This window comes from Mauremys reevesii, linkage group 10 (assembly GCF_016161935.1).
Source record: "Mauremys reevesii isolate NIE-2019 linkage group 10, ASM1616193v1, whole genome shotgun sequence".
NCBI classification, from domain to species: domain Eukaryota; kingdom Metazoa; phylum Chordata; order Testudines; family Geoemydidae; genus Mauremys; species Mauremys reevesii.
The window spans coordinates 65,553,864-65,573,799 of NC_052632.1; the positions used below are offsets into that span (position 1 = coordinate 65,553,864).

A 19,936-nucleotide genomic window follows, 5' to 3' on the forward strand; every position below is an offset into this window, starting at 1 on the left:
TATAACAAAATTCCCACTGTCCTTGCACCGTACTCTTCTCCCTCCTGACACTCCTCATGGAGTAGATGGTGCAAAGCAGCAACCAAAAATGCTGCACTTAGTATCAATAACTTCTGTTGGCTTACCAAATGCAAAAACTACAACTGGTTTTAGACAGGTGCAAATATCCCCATACCTTTGGTGCTCCAATCTCTATGCTTTCCCATCTCCATGTTCAGGAGGCGGGGCTTCTGCAGTCTTGGGGTAAAAGAAGAAGCATGCTGTTTTGATTCCCTGTTGCAAGGTCTGATGACCAGCTTGCCTAGCGGTCAACATGTGGCCTTATGGTTTCTGCCAGTCCAATAGTCCCAGTGGGGGCCCCCAGCTGAGGCCTCAATCACTCCTTCATGCTCAGATTGCTCCCCTGAATTCAGTCACTACAAATGAGCAGGGGGAGGACAAGTTAGGGGGACTCAGGCCCACCCATTCCACTGAGTCCTGACCCAGGGCCCTATAGGTATATCAAAGTATCCAGCCCAGTTACTGAGCTACCCCAAATTTTGTTTCCACAGGTCACTTCCCACCAGTCTGGAGCAGACTCTCCTCAGTTTCTTAGGTCTGGTCTATACTGTATGATGAGGTCAACGTCAGCTGCCTTGTGTTGACCTACCTGTGGAAGTGTCTCAATTTAAATTAGCGCCTGCTGACGTAAGTGTCTCTCTACATCCATTTAGTGACACCACCTCCCTGAGCGGGACAGAGTCACAGCTGATGTAATCAGTTTGATGCAGATTCAGGGTAGACACTGTGTTGCTTACATCAACAGTGACTGACTTTCAGGAGCAGACCCATAATGCCCCCTACTGACAATACAATCAACATAAGTGGTCCTGGTGAGGACCTGCACAGCTGACACAAGGAGTCCAGTGTACACACACACAAGTGATTTAATAAGTGTGGTAGCTGTATGCTGACATAAGTTAGGTCAACATAATTTTGTAGTGTACACATGGCCTTAGTATCCTGTTCAGTCAGTCTCTCTCTCATAGGCTTATCTATACTTACAGTATAGCAGTGGCACAGCTGCACCACTGTAGTGCTTAGTGAAGATGCTACCTACGCTGACAGGACAGCTTCTCCCATTGGCGTAGGTACTCCACCTTCCTGAGAGGCACTTGCTATTTGATGGGAAAAGCCCTCCTGTCAACCTAGCACTATCTGCACTGGGAGTTAGGTCAGTATAACTGGGTTGCTCAGGAATGTGGATTTTCCACACCATTGAGCAATGTAGTTATACCAACATAAGTTTATAGTGCAGACCAGGGCTTAGAGCTTTCAACTCCTTTGGACTCCATCATATTCCCTCAAGTTCTTCTGCACAGTTTCAGGTTCTTTGCAATTCTTTTCATCCTCATTTGCTCATTTCCAATGCCACATGCAGCTGTGGAGGACCTCGGTGTATTTCAGTACCCTGGTTTCTTTATTTTTTGTCAAGAACTCAGCATTTTTTTATTTTTTTGAGGGGGAAGGGGGACCAGAAAGTACAGGAGCAGTTCTAACGTAAAGCTGTGGAGAATCAGCCATAGCAGAGTTCTGCTCTGTCACACACTCTCTCCTCTCCATCACACGCATGGAATGCCCAATATGCTGAGAGGGAGGAAATGGCTAGCACAGGAGGCAGCAGGGCCAACTCCACCAGCTTTCTGGAAACAGAATGCAGCAGGAATCTCTGCTGACTGTTTCCTGCTGTAAGGTACTTCGCACTGCTTATGTACTGTAAAGCAGTATGAACAGTTCAGAGACTTCAGCCCTAAATTTTCATAGCTATTTAAAAATTATACAAAAAACTTCTGACTGGTCCTGACTATAAAAACTGGGAATATCTCAAAGTTGCCAAGAATTTAAAGGCGAATACAGGAAGTTAATTGTTTGTTAACTTAGAGTATTGTCTTCACTAGAAATTAGGCCATGTTAGAATATGAACTTTAACATTGTGCATGCTACCATGACTCTGAACACATCTATGGTGTCAGCATAGCCTGGGACAAGTTACGTTTAACATTGTGGCAGCTACTGGGACCATGCTGTAACACAACCAAATTTTCGAAACAAGCCATCGGGGAGTTGATATCTACTAAGTGAAGACCATCAAGTACTGTCTTCCTCTTTTGAATGGGCAACCTCTCAACCACGGTTCACAGTGCTCAAAATTAACTAATGTGCAGATGACTAACTCAAGAATTCTGTATCCATTCAGTGTTTTTTGCATAATTTTCAATCTCTGCAGACTGCAGTAGCCTAGATAGGCTATGATATTTTACAGCATGCCTATGAAAACGACATTCAAATTTGCCAAAAAGATAGGAAATCTAGCTTCTAGTAAGTGGACCAGAGTATTACAACACACAAAGATAAATGTTTTTTTGTTATTAATACAACAGGATCCTGATTATCTGAACCCCAGTTTCTGAACTCCCCAACTGCCAACTTGTCTATCAAACAATTTATATCCATTTGTACAATTAATTGGTACTAATTGCTTTCTGCTTATAAAACACTTAAAGCAATTATCTATTTGCTTTCTTTTATTCTTGTTGAAAAGGCATGCAAGTGAAAATAGGCTGCTTTGACCTTATGACAAAAATTGTAGAGAAGAGTGGACATGGGGGAAAGCAGTACTGGGTAAATCTACAATTACAGACAACAAGGAGGTTGAAGAAAAATATAAAGATTTTTCTATGTTGATGGAGACCTTCCAGATGTCAGAGCAGTGGTGGAATTATGCATCTGTTGCCCTGTTTCCCAATACAACATCAAATCTGAATGCCTGTGACTAAGGAAGGTTTTATTTTTTGTTATAATTTCCTTTAAAAACATCATAGTTTTAAAATGTCCTCTCAGAAAACAACAACAAAACACCAATGGATAAAGTCATCGAGGGCCCAATCTTAAAATTGTCATTTATGGGTTTGCAAATTCTAAGCTAAAACCATAAGATTGGGGCTGAAACAAGATGGAGGATGCTGACCTCCTGTGAGAAAACGAAAAATCTCCTTTCTTCCAGTTACCAATGAAGAAGTCAAGCGGGCGCTGACGACAACAACAATTAGCACGAACATGAACATCTCTTTGAGGGGTCATTTGTAAATGAGGCATGGGACAGATAGGGAGAGTTTATTAATAAAGATGAATATGCTAGTTAGAAGGAAAGGCACTCAACTTTTGAAGTAATGCTTACATACTATGAAGCTGTTGAGCACTTTGAAAAATGCCTGCTGTACATGAATAGCCAAAGTGACTGCTGTACCTCCTCAGTTTATGCCTTCAAAATAGCTTTGATAAAAAAAATCTCAGATTTTTGCCAAAAAATAAACAACCTTTCCTAGTGCAGCAATTTTTATGCATTTGATAGCATCACAGTGAGTAGCAAGGAGGCAGCTCTGTTTCTATCTTAATTACTATCACTTAGGCCTGGTCTATACTAGGACTTTAATTCGAATTTAGCAGCGTTAATTCGAATTAACCGCGCACCCGTCCACACCAGGAAGCCATTTAATTCGACATAGAGGGCTCTTTAGTTCGAATTCTGTACTCCTCCCCGACGAGGGGAGTAGCGCTAAATTCAACATGGCTATGTCGAATTAGGCTAGGTGTGGATGCAAATCGAACTTAGTAGCTCCGGGAGCTATCCCACAGTGCACCACTCTGTTGACGCTCTGGACAGCAGTGCGAGCTTGGATGCTCTGACCAGCCACACAGGAAAAGTCCCGGGAAAATTTGAATTCCTTTTCCTGTCTGGACAGTTAGAATCTCATTTCGTGGTTGGACATCGAGGCGAGCTCAGCAGCACTGGCAGCAATGCAGAGCTCTCCAGCAGAGGAGTTCATGTAATCTCTGAATAGAAAGAGGGACCCAGCATAGGGTGACTGGGAAGTCTTCGATCTGATCGGTGTGTGGGGCGAGGAGTCTGTGCTTTCGGAGCTGTGCTCCAAAAAACGGAATGCAAAGACCTACGGGAAGGTCTCCAAAGCCATGAGAGACAGAGGATACAGGCGGGATGCAACGCAGCGCCGCGTGAAAATCAAGGACCCCAGACAAGGCTACCAAAAAATCAAAGCGGCAAACGGACGCTACGGAGCCTGCCACCACTGCCCCACCAGTGACCATGGACTCTGACGATGGGACAGTGTCAACGGCCAGTTCCTCGGCGATGTTCGCGGACGGGGAAGATGAGGAAGGGTTTGTGGAGGACGAAGCAGGCGACAGCGCTTACAACGCTGGTTTCCCCGACAGCCAGGATCTCTTCATCACTCTCACGGAGATCCCCTACCAACCCTCCCCGCCCGTGAACCCGGACCCTGAATCAGGGGAAGGAGCAGTCAGTAAGTGCTTTAAACATGTAAACTTTTATTCTTAATATAACAGGAATCTGAAGTATGTGTAAAGGAGGTCTCTATATATATGGGGATAGCTGACGGTGCAATATGACTGATATCCGTCGTCATCATCATCAGCCTTGCTGTAGATGATGTAGTGCAATACGACTGGTACCCGTCCTCGTCATCAGCCCATAAGTAGACGGCCTGCTAACCGTCTTCATCATAGCAACAGGGGCCTGAGCTCCATCAGCCCCTGCCCTTCATGTGTAAAGAAAAGATTCTGTACTGCCTGGACTGTCATAGCAGCAGGATGCTGTTTTCCTCTCCCACCACACTGCTTAATGTCCTGTCTGGACAATCATAGCAGCTGGAGGCTGCCTTCCCCTCATTTCATTTCAGTAACAAGTCACTGTTTCTTATTCCTGCATTCTTTATTACTTCAGCACACAAATCAGGGGACACTGCAACGGTAGCCCGGGAAGGCTGGGGGAGGAGGGAAGCAACAGGTGGGGTTGTTGCAGGAGCACCCCCTGTGAATGCCATGCAGCTCATCATTCCTGCATACTCTGACATGGAGCGGCTGTGCTCTCTGGTTCTCTGAAACACTGGATCTCTACTACACTAGCCCCATCTTCTATGCAGGAATTATTCTATTTTTAGATACCATAAAGGAAGGATTGACTCGGGGAGTCATTCCCAGTTTTGTCTTTTGTGCCCCCGGCTGATCTCGGCCAGGGGCACCTATGACAGCAGCAGAAGGTATAATGCACACGGCTGGTAACCATCATCACCTTGCCAATTTACAATGGCATGGTAGATGGTACAATATGGCTGATAACCATCTGTGCTGTCATGCAAAAGCAAATGAATGCTGCTGTGTAGCGCTGCAGAATTGCCTCTGTCCGCGGCATCTAGTACACATACGGTGACAGTGACAAAAGGCAAAACAGGCTCCATGGTTGCCACGCTATGGCGTCTGCCAGGGTAATCCAGGGAAAACGGGCTTGAAATGATTGTCTGCCGTTGCTTTCCCGGAGGAAGGAATGAGTGACTACATGTACCCAGAACCACCCGTGACAATGAAATTTGCACCATCAGGCACTGGGATCTCAACCCGGAATTCCAAGGGTCGGGGGACACTGCGATGGGGTGGAACAGGGGCAGAGTTTATGCTTTCCGGATTGCCTGCAGCAGGAGTGCGCACGAGATAGGTGCTGTGCATGCTCTTGTTCACAGACACAGACTAGACTGTGTTCATTGTTTGCAAAAATGTATCTTTTCAAGGAATTCACTCCCTTTTTCCCATCACACAGCTTCGACTGTCTCCAGACCTGCCACAGCATCCCCCTCACAGAGGCTGGCAAAGATTAGGTGGCGAAAGAAAAAGACATGGGACGAGATGTTTGCTGAACTTATGGGCTGCTCCCGAGACGAGGCGGACCAGCAGAGCCAGTGGAGGGAGACCCTCTCTCTGTACCAGCGCTCACACAGCGAACGGGAGGAGAGGTGGCGTGAGGAAGACAAGCAGGCGACTCAAACGTTGCTTGGACTAATGAGGGAGCAAACGGACATGCTCCGGCGCCTTGTGCATGTTCTGCAGGACCACAGGCAGGAGGACAGAGCCCCCCTGCAGTGTATCTGCAACCGCCCTCCCCCGCCACAAAGTCCCATACCCCCCTCACCCAAAATAACCAGAAGGAGGGGCACCAGGGGCCGTGAAAACTGTCACTGCACCCCAGCAGAGTGCTCAAGTACCCAAAAGCTCTCATACCCTAAATTTTGAGAAGTCCTTTCCTTCCCGCCTCACCCAAGCCCCCGTCCCAGTTTCATCCCCTAACTGGCTAGTTGATAATAAAAAATACTTTTCTGTTAATTACTGTTTCCGTCATGTTCTTTTAGAGGAGACTGTGTTTGAAGGAGGGGAAGGGGGTTGGTAATTGGACAGGACAATCACCTTTACCAGGGTACAGACACGGGGGCAGGATCAGCAGCAGGTCACACACACAGTGCAGTCAGTAGGCACCCTGGTCAGTATGGGAGGTGGTTTGCAGGTTCTGTGTGGGTGGGGGGGTACGTGACTTTGTAGCGGGGGAGGGGGGTTACAGATCTCATGCAACGGTCCCTGTCCTGGACCACAGAGCCACGCAGCAGAGGAATCTGTATCCGTCCTCCCCCGCCACAAGGCCACATAGCCCCCGCACACAGAGTCCCAAAAAGGAGGGATGGCAGGCTCCGTTGAAACAACCAGTCCGGCACTGCAGACCGCTCTGGGAGCAGGAGCCTGTCATTCCGCGGTCTGTCACACCCTACGCAGCACAGTCCGTGTCCCAGTTTCAACCCTTTAACGCAAAGTCATCAATAAAGAAACCTTTGTAAAGTTACAGTGGAACATGTATTTTATTTTTAAACGTGTGTTGGAAGTGGGGGAAGCGGGGTGGACGGGGTATGTAACTGCAGATGCTAGTCAACAGTAACTTGGTAAAGAAACAGGGGCAGGTTCAGCTTCTCTGTAAAGAAACTGAACAGTCACAGGTCACACTGCTCGCTGCTCGCTGGTACTTGAAGAGTTCCTTCTCGCTGTGCAAGGCGCCTGCATACGGCTTCACGAGCCAGGGCATTAGCGGGTAGGCTGGGTCCCCGACGATCACTATAGGCATCTGCACATCCCCAAGAGTTATTTTGTGGTCCGGGAAGAAACTACCTTCCTGCAGGCATCTAAACAGACCAGAGTTCCTGAAAACACGCACGTCATGAACTTTGCCTGGCCACCCGACGTTGATGTTGGTAAAACGTCCCCCATGGTCCACCAGTGCTTGCAGCACCATTGAAAAGTAGCCCTATTTCTCAGCAGCTGACTGTGGAAGAGGTGGACGATAAGGTGCGAGGAGTTGACAACGGCCATAACTGCAGCGGGCTCTGTGCTCGCAGTGCTGTGGCGCCCACGCTGTCACTGAGCAGAAAAGTGCATGAACAGATTGCCCGCAGGTGCTTTCAGGGAGAGAGGGAGGGCGTGATTGACGGTTCAATGATGACAGTTACCCAAAACCACCCTCAACACATTTTTCCCCCAGCATGCATTGGGGGGAAATCCCAGAATTCCAATGGGCAGCGGGAAGTGCGGGAACTGTGAGATAGCTTCCCACAGTGCACCGCTTCCAAAGTCGATGCTGGCCCCGTTACTGTGGACTCACACAGTCGAATTAGTGCATTTAGTGTGGATACACAAATTCGACTTCATAACGTCGATTCCACAAATTCGACTTAAGTTGATTCGAAATAGTCTTGTAGTGTAGACATACCCTTACAGTGTTTTTCCTCCATTGACGCCTAATTAAACAAACTCCCTACAATTCAAACAAATATAAAGTCATCCACGCTGTTTGGAAAGTCAGGATTCTACTTATTCTTCCACTGAATTTTCTCTCTCAATTCACAGATGTTGCCAGTTCTGTATAAGCATTCCCACAATTTTCCTTTTTTCTTTATATCTTTTTATTCTGTCTGCTGCTCAACTTGATAAATATCTATTTTGCCTTGAAAAGCCTTTATATTTTTTTCTCCTCCTAGCAGAATCCCCCAGTTGCTGCTACCAGTTAAATAATTCACACAAACATACTCATTTTTGTCCATATCTGCTCACTCATAGATTAACATCCTTAGGTTGCTCTCCTCATGTGTCTTCTCACTTTGAGCTTTCTCTAACATTATTATATATAGGATCTCATTTTCAGACATACCATGGACCTGCCTCTCCTATTTACTGTAGGGGGAATAATAAGCTGTTAGCACTTTTGAAAATTAACTTCACCCAAGATCTACAGTTTTAATTTCTTCTCATTTTTATCATAGCTTTTATGCACATCCATATTCATTTGATATCTTTTCTTGCTCAGAATTAAATAATGCATCCAATTTCCCTTTTGTACCTCTCTGATATTATCCAGATTATCTGAGGTGAAGTTTCAGCTCTGTCAGAAGTAGCCGATGATCTGCATCAATACTAACATTAAACAGTTTTACATTTGAAAATTGTCGTTTTTCCATCTCCTCAGTGCAATGATTTCATTGATACATTGATTTCCCTTGTTGCCAACATCAAGTGATATAAATGCATTTCCACGTTCCGTGATGGGATAATTTTTTTTTATGATCAAGATGACACTCAGAATTGAACTCATTTGTTTATCCTAATTGTTTACTCCTAATCCATGTTAGTTCATTACAATCTGGTAAACACTCACTCCCACAACTACAGCACTGAATCAATTTCCTGTAATCAGCAGCACATGTTTTGGCAGAGAGTTAATAGGACAAATGTAGAACTCTTGAGTGTTGTTATCCTAGGTTACTGCAGACAATACACAATCTTGAACTGAAGATTTACAACATAACACCTCTCAGGTAGTTTTAAAATCAGCCTGATGTGGACTGGATTATATCCAACAGAGGTGTAAATATATCTTTTTTCAGAATAAGTATACATTTTTTTCCAATCTTCTTTCAGTATTTTGTACACACCAAATTTTCTTCAATAGGGAATAATAAAGAGACTATAATGAAATTAATGTGGCTGCTACAACTCCACAACAGACCACATTGTTTGTCATATATGCAACTCCCATCATAAAAAGTGTGTTAAAAAATTGGATCTCTGAATTAAGCATTTTTGGTGTCAAATCTATAATTCTCTAGAAGCCTCAAACTGCCCTTTTATGTGCCAAGACAGGCAAGAGAGGAACTTCCTAGGTAGTTTGCTCTATTGTTTTGATGTACCATTCTCTTCAAAAACATTGTGATTGATACAAGGAAATCATTTTTGTCTCTTTCTAAATCTTGACACATACTTCTTGCTCACTTTTAGTGCATATGCTGAGCTATTGAGCACAACCCCATTGCCACAGCATGTCAATGATCTGAAGCACAGCGTAAGGAATAGAAACTAGCATCACTTAGCTCCAAAGTGTTTCACAGAACAGTAGGACAGAGTGAATGGAATAAAAAGTTGTTAAAGAGACACGCTTAGCCATGGCTAAACAAAATTTGGTATTTTCAGTTGCTGACCTTCACACATTCTTGAACACTGTTTACTGATACCACAATATTACTGAAGCACTCTTGAAGACAGATAATAAAAAATGCTGACTATTTCACTATTAGATGGTCAGAAGAAAGTTAAAAGTCCACTTCTTTCACACACATAATTCAACAAGTTAAAAATTGGTTATTGACACGACTATCATAGGGAGTAAAATGTATTAATCTATTTCACTTGTTTAGATTATTCATTATGTAAGACTGCCCATCATTAGCAAAACTCCATGACGAATTGTACAATACATTTCAGATATACACTCACAATACCGGCCAGCAAAAAATGCTATGCAGAGTAACAGGAACACATGGTCAATTTTTTTAAAAAAAATCATGCGCATCTCTCATCTAGCAAATTTATATGAGTGCAGCATGTTGAAACAACTTCACTGGAAAACGACAGTTGGGGATTGGTTCTGCTTTGATTGGGGATTGATCCTGCTTTGAGCAGGGGATTGGACTAGATGATCTCCTGAGGTTCCTTCCAACCCTGATATTCTATGATTCAATGAATACATTATTTGTAGAGGATTTGAAGAAGTATATACTTTTCAAGAGTTGCAGGCTACCCAATTTGGGCATGGAGTAGACACAATGAAACACCTCAAAATGGATTATCATTAGAGCGACACACAGATCAGACTTTAATCTAGTAGTACCTTTAAAGCAACTTTTAACCACTACTCCAGAAGCCGAGAAATCAGTGACTCATGGACCCAAAGGATATTTGGAAGAGTTTTTGTGAAGAAAAAAAAGTAGCCTAACTACAGAACTATTTCATTCTGCTATGTCCTATGAATAAAGGTTCTGTAAATACTACATATAGTTAAAATAGAATTTTCCATGGTAAAAGGATATTTGTTATATAATGTGATACTGTATATATTTTATAATCTGCACTTTAGCTGAATGCCATATAAAGATTTGAAAAGAATCAGAAATCCATTTGACCATTTTTAACAGAAGCAGTTAAAGAAATATTAAATGAAAAGTTCTGATTTTTAAATGTGTTAAATCAAGTATGACAAAATGGACTACAGATACTAACCCATACTTAAAACAACATCATTAACATGTTCTAGGTTTTAATTCATAACTTGTGCTTGTGTTTCTATTTCTGTAATTACCAATTGCTGATGAACAAATACAATGCTGCGCACCAACCCCCAGAATTCACTTGCTGGACCCCGACAGAACTCCCTCTTAAGGTATATTGAGCTAGAAAACAGAATAAATAAGTGCTGGCTTTGGGCCAGATTCTGATCTCAGTCACACCATTTTTAACAAGATCAGAATCTGGGCTTATGACTGCCATTAGTTAGCTTATCCCTCCAAATGAAAAAAGTATCAGTGGCTACTGAGATCAAAGATTAGCAAGATTCTGAGTGAAATTTCAATGTCACTTTACTACTACAACAAGGACTTCACAATTTATTTATTACAAAGTTAAGAGGATGAAGCTGGATAAGTACAGTTGTTTGTGTCTCTAATTCTATAGCAGCACACTCTTTAGTGGTTCCTGGAAAAGCTATTTAATTCCTACAACTGCTGCATTTGTTCTGGTGTCAAAAGGCAAGTTATTAATTCAGTGATTGTACCAGTGTTTGCTGCTGACAGGAAAAGTAAAGCAGCCTAAAATGTCCACTAGATTTAGAATCCATGTGTCTATCTCTAAGTCATTAATCACTTGGTAATTAAGGCCTGCTTCTACTACCATCAAAGTCAACGGAAAAATTATCATTGGACTTCAGTGACACAGGATCAAAACACAGCGGCTAGATACCACAACTCCTTTTCTGCAGTAAAGCTATGAGTTTAACTTGACACAAGACAGCAGACTCCAAATATGACAAAGATACTTTGATGCAAAAAAAGTTGTTTTTTTTATCAGCGTAATATATTTCTGTAAAAATCACGTGGAATACACAAATGAATAAAACCAAAGTAACACAATCTTTTTTTAATTAATCTTGGAGGAAAGAAAAATAATGTAGTGTATTCCAAAAAGCATAAGCAACACAATTTCAGGTCTTCCAGGAAGCACGGTGATAAATTACACATATAAAAGAGGTTAAAGGGAGTACTGGGATAAAATTAGGCAAAGGAAAGTCAGGCTAAACATTAGAAAAATGAATTATCTCAATAGTTAGATATGACAGACTGATGAGCAGTGTTCCCAGTGAAGTAGTGGGAGCCTGATCAGTTTGGGGCAATGACAATAGCCTGAAGAGTGCATTTGCTCATGGAACAATCCTGCATTATCAAGAAGATGAACTGAATGCTCCAATGTGCCTTTTCAATCTCTAAATTCTAGAATATGATCATATGTAAACAAAACAGTTTCTTAAACTCCGATTTAATATTTTCTACTAATAAGTTTTCCTTAGACATTCACTTACATTGATTTCCCAGTATTGTACACTTTAGGATTTTGCACAGTTAATGACATTTCAAACCCACTTAAACTCTGTGGGCTCATTTTCCCTGCAAACTGATACTTTTGAGATCTTTCTTTCATTATACACACTTTCCTTTTACAGAGGTTGGTGGAGGAACTGAGTAACACTTAAATCATCTACTCCCACGGAATGTTTAGAACGCAGTGTGGCAGCATCAGGAGATGGTGCCGCTAAGTTTGTAAAAATGAGGGTGGAAGAAAGTAGTGAGCAACTGGTAGCAGTTTGGGATGACAGCACAAGAATGAGCACAAGTAAGGAGAGGTTACTTTAGATCCCCCGCCCTCAATACATTTTTCCTCTAGCAGGGCTGTGGGAGCTGTGGAGGGCTGTTAGTGATACACTGGGGAAGGAAAGAGAAAGCTATAGAGGAGTGTCTAAAGAGATAAAGACAAGTCTAGGAAGGACAAAATATATATACACCGAAAATAAAGCAGAAATCTTAAAGCTAAATTAGTTTATCCAGCTATGCAGGTTGCCTTTGTTTTTATTATTATTTTGTACTTCTCTGAAACCGCCACTGTTTTGTTTACAAAATAAACCTCTTTTTAAACATGAAAAAGACATTTTGTTGTTTTCCACTTTGTTTTGAATATGATCTGGTTTTTACTCTGAATTTGTAGCTGCTGCTTGTGAGACTTACAAAATTGTGCATGTGGTGGTTTGTAGGCATAGATGTCCAGCTTCATCTCTAAACTTTTCACAGAGAGAAGGCAATTTAATGAACTGTGGTAACACACATGCAATCACCATAGTAGTCAGCAGCAATTAAACTTGAGACCATTAGCATCAAAAATCCAGTACTTGAACCAAAGAGCCATCTCCATTAGCTGAAAGACTTAAATAGCCACTAGAAGGAGATATGGTCACATGCTTACAATCGATAAGTATGTTACATACCTCCACAGTTCCAAAAGCTCACCCTCAGTGCCTAAATTCAAGTCCCATGTTGAGTGCCACGCAGCCATGGTTCATAAGTGGCGCTAGCCCTATAACTAATTTTTCAGTTTCTTGGCAGTTTTGAAAAATCAGTATAAAATTCTTTTTTGGTAGAACCCAAAATTTATGAACCATCACTGCCACAACACCCTTCTCTTACTGCAATTTTGTCAGTCTACTCCAATATTTTTTGTTAAAACTATTTGGCACATACTGCCTGAATTCAACCCTAAACTGCATTTTTCAGCAAATAAACTATTTGCCTGAAAAATTTTGCCCAGCTCAATTCATAACAAGATAACACTTGAAGTACTGCAGACCTTCATCACTCAAGATAAGTTAGAGCAAATGAATGATTGACAAGAAACTTTCATCCCATAAGGTACTTAATTTTATTTGCTGAATTTTGGAAAGCCTGTAAGAGATGAAATCCTTAGAATCAGAGAGAAAATGAAAGAAAGACTCTTTATTAGATGGGAGGGAAGGCCTGATCCTTTGAAACAGGGAAAAATTAGGGGAAAGAGAGAAAAGATGAGACTGCAGAAGTAAGGGTTACTTTATGAGGGGCAACTGCCAAGAATGTTGCTGTGGGATCTAATCCTGGTGAGCCACATCCCCAAGGAGAACTATGAATTTGTGATTTTTTTCTTTATAATCACATTTGGATCAACACCTTATTCCATTTCCTCAAAGAGAGCAAAACAATTTTTCAAGTTCAAAAAATAGAGCCTTATTTCTTGTGTTTCTAAAGCAATATATTGCCTATTAAGCTTTTCCTCCCCTTAGTACTGTTAATATGCTGTATCCATATGCACAGATCAATGAAACAAACGACTAACAAAGAGGACAATATAATATTACTTTATAAACAAATATTGAAGACTCTGCCCTGGAGAAGATAGCTCCCAAACAAATGAGTAAAAGAACTATGTGCAAGGCTAAAAATACTATTCCTTTGTAAAAGACTTTAAAATAACAATGTTGTTCTGCTAACACTCTCAATAGTAGAGGGCACTAAATGCCATTAGACCATAACAGGCTAGATACTCTAGCTCAGAGTATGTGGCTCACTGGTGTGCTTTCCAGAGATGTGCTGGAGGCATCTTACCTTAGGACAGAAATGGGTAGAATGCCTCTAAGGCACTGGAGAAACTCATTCAGAAGCACCAACTATTACACCCTTAAAAGGGTACAGTGTGTGCACTCTCAGGGCCAGACTCTGGTTGTTGGAAGATGCATGTAGGGAAGGAGCTATGTCCACAACTCCAGCATTCCCATGAGCACTCCTCCTGAGCAGAGGAACACCTCTGTTGTACTATTCCATCCCTCACAGCACTGTCATACTATTTGCTCCCTTGGTGGGTGCCCAAAGCAGATAAAAGGGATTCCCTACGTCCTCTTCATTCCCTCAGAAAGCCAGAATTCAGTGAATTCTGCCCAAATTTGAGCTGAAATTGCATTCAAACAAAGCCAGAATTTAGTCCTGTATTTTCAACTGTTCATCTCAGTCCCCACTACAAATGTCAACACACCATTGCATTGTTGCTGAAAGAAGCATCAACAACTTCAGCATAGAAGATGGGTATCTTATTTCTTGGAACCAGTCATTCCAATTAATATTGGACCAAAGTGGACTACAATTTTTTTGGTAACATCTAAACTCTTAATGACAGGATCTGTGTCTGGCTATACTATAAACACGCAATTAACAGATACACAATAATCTCTGTGCTTCATTTTAATTATCTGTAAAACTGTTAATATACTTAATCATATCATGAATATTAATTGATATTTGAAAAGTTCTTCGTGTGACACACATACAAAGTTTATTCACAATTATTCAAAAGAATATAAAAGAATGCAAGGCTTGGCAACAATTCTAAATTCCTTATTTGATAATGTCAAAGACACAGACATGAAGTTTCAGCTCCAAAGAAGGTCATGACTGTTAATGACACTTCTCTTTTTCTTCCTGTTATTCTCTGGAGTTTATCAGCAATATTCTCCCTGGAAAACCTAATTCTCAGATGTGATGAGAGCCTGTAATTTTCATCTGGCCCTGAGCCACTTATAAGGGAAAGGCATACTAAGAAAATGGTACTATTTCTTTGCCACTAATGATGTATATTTTAAACCAACTTTTGCATGATTTTTTGTTTCACTAATAATAAAAGATAATGGAATCCTTGAATGCTTTAGTTTTGTGCAGTCCATTTCTGTTGTGGCTGCATGTATTCCTTTGGTGCTAACATGGGACAATTTTGATTGAATTTGAGTTTAAGGTGGAATTCTGAACCATTACCCAGGTGAATTTTTTCTTATGGACTGGGTTTAAAAGTGACCCCTTTTTTCAGAGACTGGGGATAAAAAGGTAGCTTAAAAGTCCTTTCTGAAGCAAGGTACAGCATTTGATAAAGGTCACATTCTTTGTTCCAAGAAAAACAGTCCAACTATCTTTGAAAAAATGTTATTTGGGAAATCTGAAAGTGTTGCAGACAGCACGTTTGACATGGGATACAGTTTTAATTGTTTGTACATTTTGCTTAAGAGTTATATATTTATACAACCCATGTTAAAACAATTGCATTGCCAATATGTTCTGTTGTTATTTCCTCTTATTCTGACGCAAGGAACACAGTCATGGTCAGCAAAAGCACTCAAGCTGGAGCCACCATGGTGCTGCTGGCGCAGCAGACCCAGTCAAAATCCATTGACTCTGGAGCTTGCCCCATTGGCCTGAAAGTCTGTGTGTTATATTGTGAAGATTTTCTGAATGGTAGGGCTTTGGGCAAGGGATATGACGTTATTGACATGAACTGTGACCGTATAGATCGTTGTTGCAACCAGGGTCCTATGGTTGCACCAAGTCCTGTACAGAGGAGGTCAAGTGGGGTGTCTATGGAAAGGTTGTAGTTTGCTGGTCATGATTATGCTGTCTGTATGTGTGTATCATTTTTGTATTTGAAGTTATGAATATTGGCTATGTACCTGTATCTCAATGTGTTTGATTCTAAGTAGCCTCAGTGAAACATTTGGTCAGCTTCTTGAGAAAGCACTATTCTCAGTAAGTGCCCAGTCAAGAAACACTTCACTGACAACGGACTTTGGGAGATGCCAATCCACATCTGAGCTTTCCTGGGAACGTTCAAACTAACACATAAACAATGGCGTTGGCCTGCAAAAAGCTGAATCATTCATGGACATGTGACTTGCCCAGGTGGCTACAAACTCCATCTTGTTGCTGTGACTTTGCACAGAAGAACAAAGGGGTTTCCGCCCACAAGAGAGAGAATATAAAAGGCCCTGGAAGCCTCTCCATTTTGTCTTCAGATGGCTTAAGAGATGGCCTCTCAACCCCAAAGAGATGCCTAAAAGAAACTGGAACAAAGGACAGTAACTATGCGGGTGTGAGTGATTGCTGGATCCAGACTAGGAAGGAGTCCAGTCTGTGAAAGAAACTTATTGGAACATCTCTGTGGGTGAGATTTCATCTGTAATCAGTTTCTTAATGTATTATGCTTAGACTTGCATGTTTTGTTTTATTTTGCTTGGTAATTTACTTTGTTCTGTTTGGAACCACTTAAATCCTATTTTTTATATTTAATAAAATCACTTTTGCTTATTAATTAACCCAGAGTAAGTAATTAATACCTGGGGGAGCAAACAGCTGTGCATATCTCTCTATGGCCTGGTCTACACTAGGGGATGGGGTCGATGTAAGATACACAACTTCAGCTACGTGAATAGCATAGCTGAAGTGCCGCGGCTCCCCCTGTCGACTCTGCTGCTGCTGCTCGCTCTGGTGGAGTTCCGGAGTCAACGGGAGCGCGTTCGGGGATCGATATATCGCGTCTAGATGAGACGCGACATATCGATCCCCGATAAACTGATCGCTACCCGCCAATCTGGCAGGTAGTATAGACATACCCTATAAGTGTTACAGGGGGCGGATAATTTATGAGTTTACCCTGTATAAGCTTTATACAGATTAAAACGGATTTATTTGTGGTTTGGATCCCATTGGGAACTGAGTGTCTGGTTGCTAGAGACTGGAGTACTGTTTTCCGTTAAGTCTGCAGCTTTGGGGCGCATGGTTCAACAAGGGTCTGTGTTGGAGCAGACTGGCATGTCTGGCTCAACAGGGCAGGGTTCTGGAGTCCCAAATTGGCAGAGAAAACAGGCTCAGCACATCAGGTGACAGTCTCAAGGGGGTTTCTGTGACCGAACCGATCATAATATGCATGTGATGAGTTCTTTGGGTTGGACAAAATATACATGTATTTTGAATTACCAGCTGGGTAATTTTGTTGCATGAGGGTTTTGTTATATTGTAGGGGGAGGGGAAGATATTTCTTGTGTGCATTGCTTTATTAAATCATTGTTAGGGCATCTAAAGCTAATCAAAACACAAAACATCAAAAAACCTGCAATATGAGAGATTTAACAAGTATGTTTATACTTCACCCATCTGTCATTTGTTATTGAACTTTTGAAAAACCAATTTGTACCTCTCAATGACAACTGAGAAGCAGCCACCTACTGGATTGAAGTGCTGCACTCTTTTCTGCACAGCATTCCACTGTTAGACTGTACTTGGTCTGTCGTAGAAAAATGTGATTTGTAATAGCTGATTGCATAAATAATAATAAATAATAGGGCTGTCAAGCGATTAAAAAAATTAATTGCGATTAATCACATGATTAAAAAATTAAACAATAGAATACCATTTATTTTAAATATTTTTGGATGTTTACTACATTTTCAAATATATTAATTTCAATTACAACACAGAATACGAAGTGTACAGTGCTCACTTTATATTTATTTTTTATTACAAATATGTGCACTGTAAAAACAAATTGTATTTTTCAATTCACCTCAGACAAATACTGTAGTGCAATCCCTTAATCATGAAAGTTGAACTTACAAATGTAGAATTATGTTAAAAAATAAAACAATGTAAAACTTCAGAGCTTACAAGTCCACTTACAAATACTTCTTGGTCAGCCAATCATTCAGACAAACAAGGTTGGTTACAATTTGCAGGAGATAATGCTGCCCGCTTCTTGTTTGAAATGTCACCTGAAAGTGAGAACAGGCGTTCGCATGGCACTGTTGTAGCTGGCGTTGCAAGACATTTACGTGCCAGATGTGCGAAAGAGCCATATGTCACTTCATGCTTCAACCACCATTCCAGAGGACATGCTTCCATGCCGATGATGGGTTCTGCTTGATAATAATCCAAAGAAGTGCGGACTGATGCATGTTCATTTTCATCATCCGAGTCAGATGCCACCAGCAGAAGGTTGATTTTCTTTTTTGGTTGTTTGGGTTATGTAGTTTCTGCTCTTTTAACAGTGTTGCTCTTTTAAGAGTTCTAAAAGCATGCTCCATACCTCGTCCCTCTCAGATTTTGGATGGCACTTCAGATTCTTAAACCTTGGGTCGAGTGCAGTAGCTATTTTTAGAAATCTCACACCGGTACCTTTTTTGAGTTTTGTCAAATCTGCTGTGAAAGTGTTCTTAAAACTGTGCTGGGTCATCATCCAAGACTGTTATAACATGAAACATATGCAGAATGCGGGTAAAACAGAGCAAGAGAGATACAGTTCTGCTCCCAAGGAGTACAGTCACAAATTTAATTGACGCATTATTTATTTAATGAGCATTATCAGCATGGAAACGTCCTCTGGAATGGTGGCTGAAGCATGAAGGGGCATATGAATGTTTAGCATATCTGGCATGTAAATACCTTGCAAAGCTGGCTACAAAAGCACCATGCAAATGCCTGTTCTCACTTTCAGATGACATTGTAAATAAGAAGCAGATAGCAGTATCTTCTGTCAACGTAAACAAACTTGTTTGTCTTAGCGATTGGCAGAATAAGAAGTAGGACTGAGTGGACTTGTAGGCTCACTGTTTTGTTTTTGAGTGCAGTTATGTAACCAAAAAAAATCTGCATTTGTAAGTTACACTTTCACAATAAAGAGATTGCACTTCAGTACTTGTATAAGGTGAATTGAAAAATACTGTTTCTTTTGTTTATCATTTTTACAGGGCATATATTTGTAATCAATAATAATATAAAGTGAGCACTGTGCACTTTGTATTCTGTGCTGTAATGGAAATCAATAGTGAAAATGTAGAAAAACATGCAAAAATATTTAATAAATTTCAATTGGTATTCTATTCTTATAAGTGTGATTAATCTTTTTAATCACGACTAATTTTTTTGAGTTAATTGCATGAGTTAACTGAGATTAATTGACAGCCCTAAAAAATAATAAAGTTGAAATATTTTTCAAGTATTACAACAGGAACTTATTTTTAGTTCCTGTCAGTAGGTTGTAGTCAATGCTTTTGTAAAATAGAGAAGGTAAAAGAAGCCCTGGATTTTCAAACTTATATTACACTGGATCATCATTTGAAAGTGTTCTATATTTTATAAAACGTGAACTATATATAATCAGCTCTCCTGGGGAAGAAAGAAATATTTTTCCCCCATGTGAATATAGTGAATTGTACTGATGGAATTATAAAAACAAAACAACCACACCTGTCTCCTTATGAACTCTTCATTCCTTAGCTTGGCTAGATCTGTTTAATATATACTACATACACCTCTACCTCGATATAACGCTGTCCTCGGGAGCCAAAAAATCTTACCGCGTTATAGGTGAAACCACGTTATATAGAACTTGCTTTGATCCGCCGGAGTGCGCAGTCCCGCCCCACCCCCACCCCCTGGAGCACTGCTTTACGGCGTTATATCCGGTTGTATAATATCTGGTCGCGTTATATTGGAGTAGAGGTGTATATGGAGCCAGATCCTCAGATGGTGTAATCAGCAACATATTGAAATCAGAGTTAAACTGATTTACCAACTGAAGATCTGGCACATAGTATATAGGATTGTAGAAGTAGTAGAAAATTCAGTGAGAAAACTAAATAAAGCATGTCAAACTTAGAACATCTTAATTTCTACATGACTAACTCCACTGGATCCTGAAGGAGAGATTACAACCATGTTGCAGTCCTAGACTATTTTTTAGGCAGAATGGCAAAAAGTTTCAGACACTTGGTTTATAA

The 19,936-nt window shown here is 41.0% G+C and overlaps 1 protein-coding gene across 21 annotated transcripts in view; it reads right to left on the bottom strand.

Annotated features, from left to right (window-relative positions):
* Positions 1–19,936, bottom strand: part of SNX29 (sorting nexin 29) — a 484,058-nt gene that overhangs the window by 178,080 nt on the left and 286,042 nt on the right. The window contains exon 19 of one of the 21 annotated variants that reach the window (XM_039492903.1): positions 176–237. The exons of 19 other annotated variants lie outside the window; for them this stretch is intronic. In XM_039492903.1, the coding sequence (XP_039348837.1) occupies positions 193–237 (45 nt within the window). In that variant the 3' untranslated portion in view covers positions 176–192. Of the gene's footprint in view, positions 1–175; positions 238–19,936 lie in introns of those variants that run through there. One more of the 21 variants, XM_039492902.1, reaches the window with a different exon arrangement.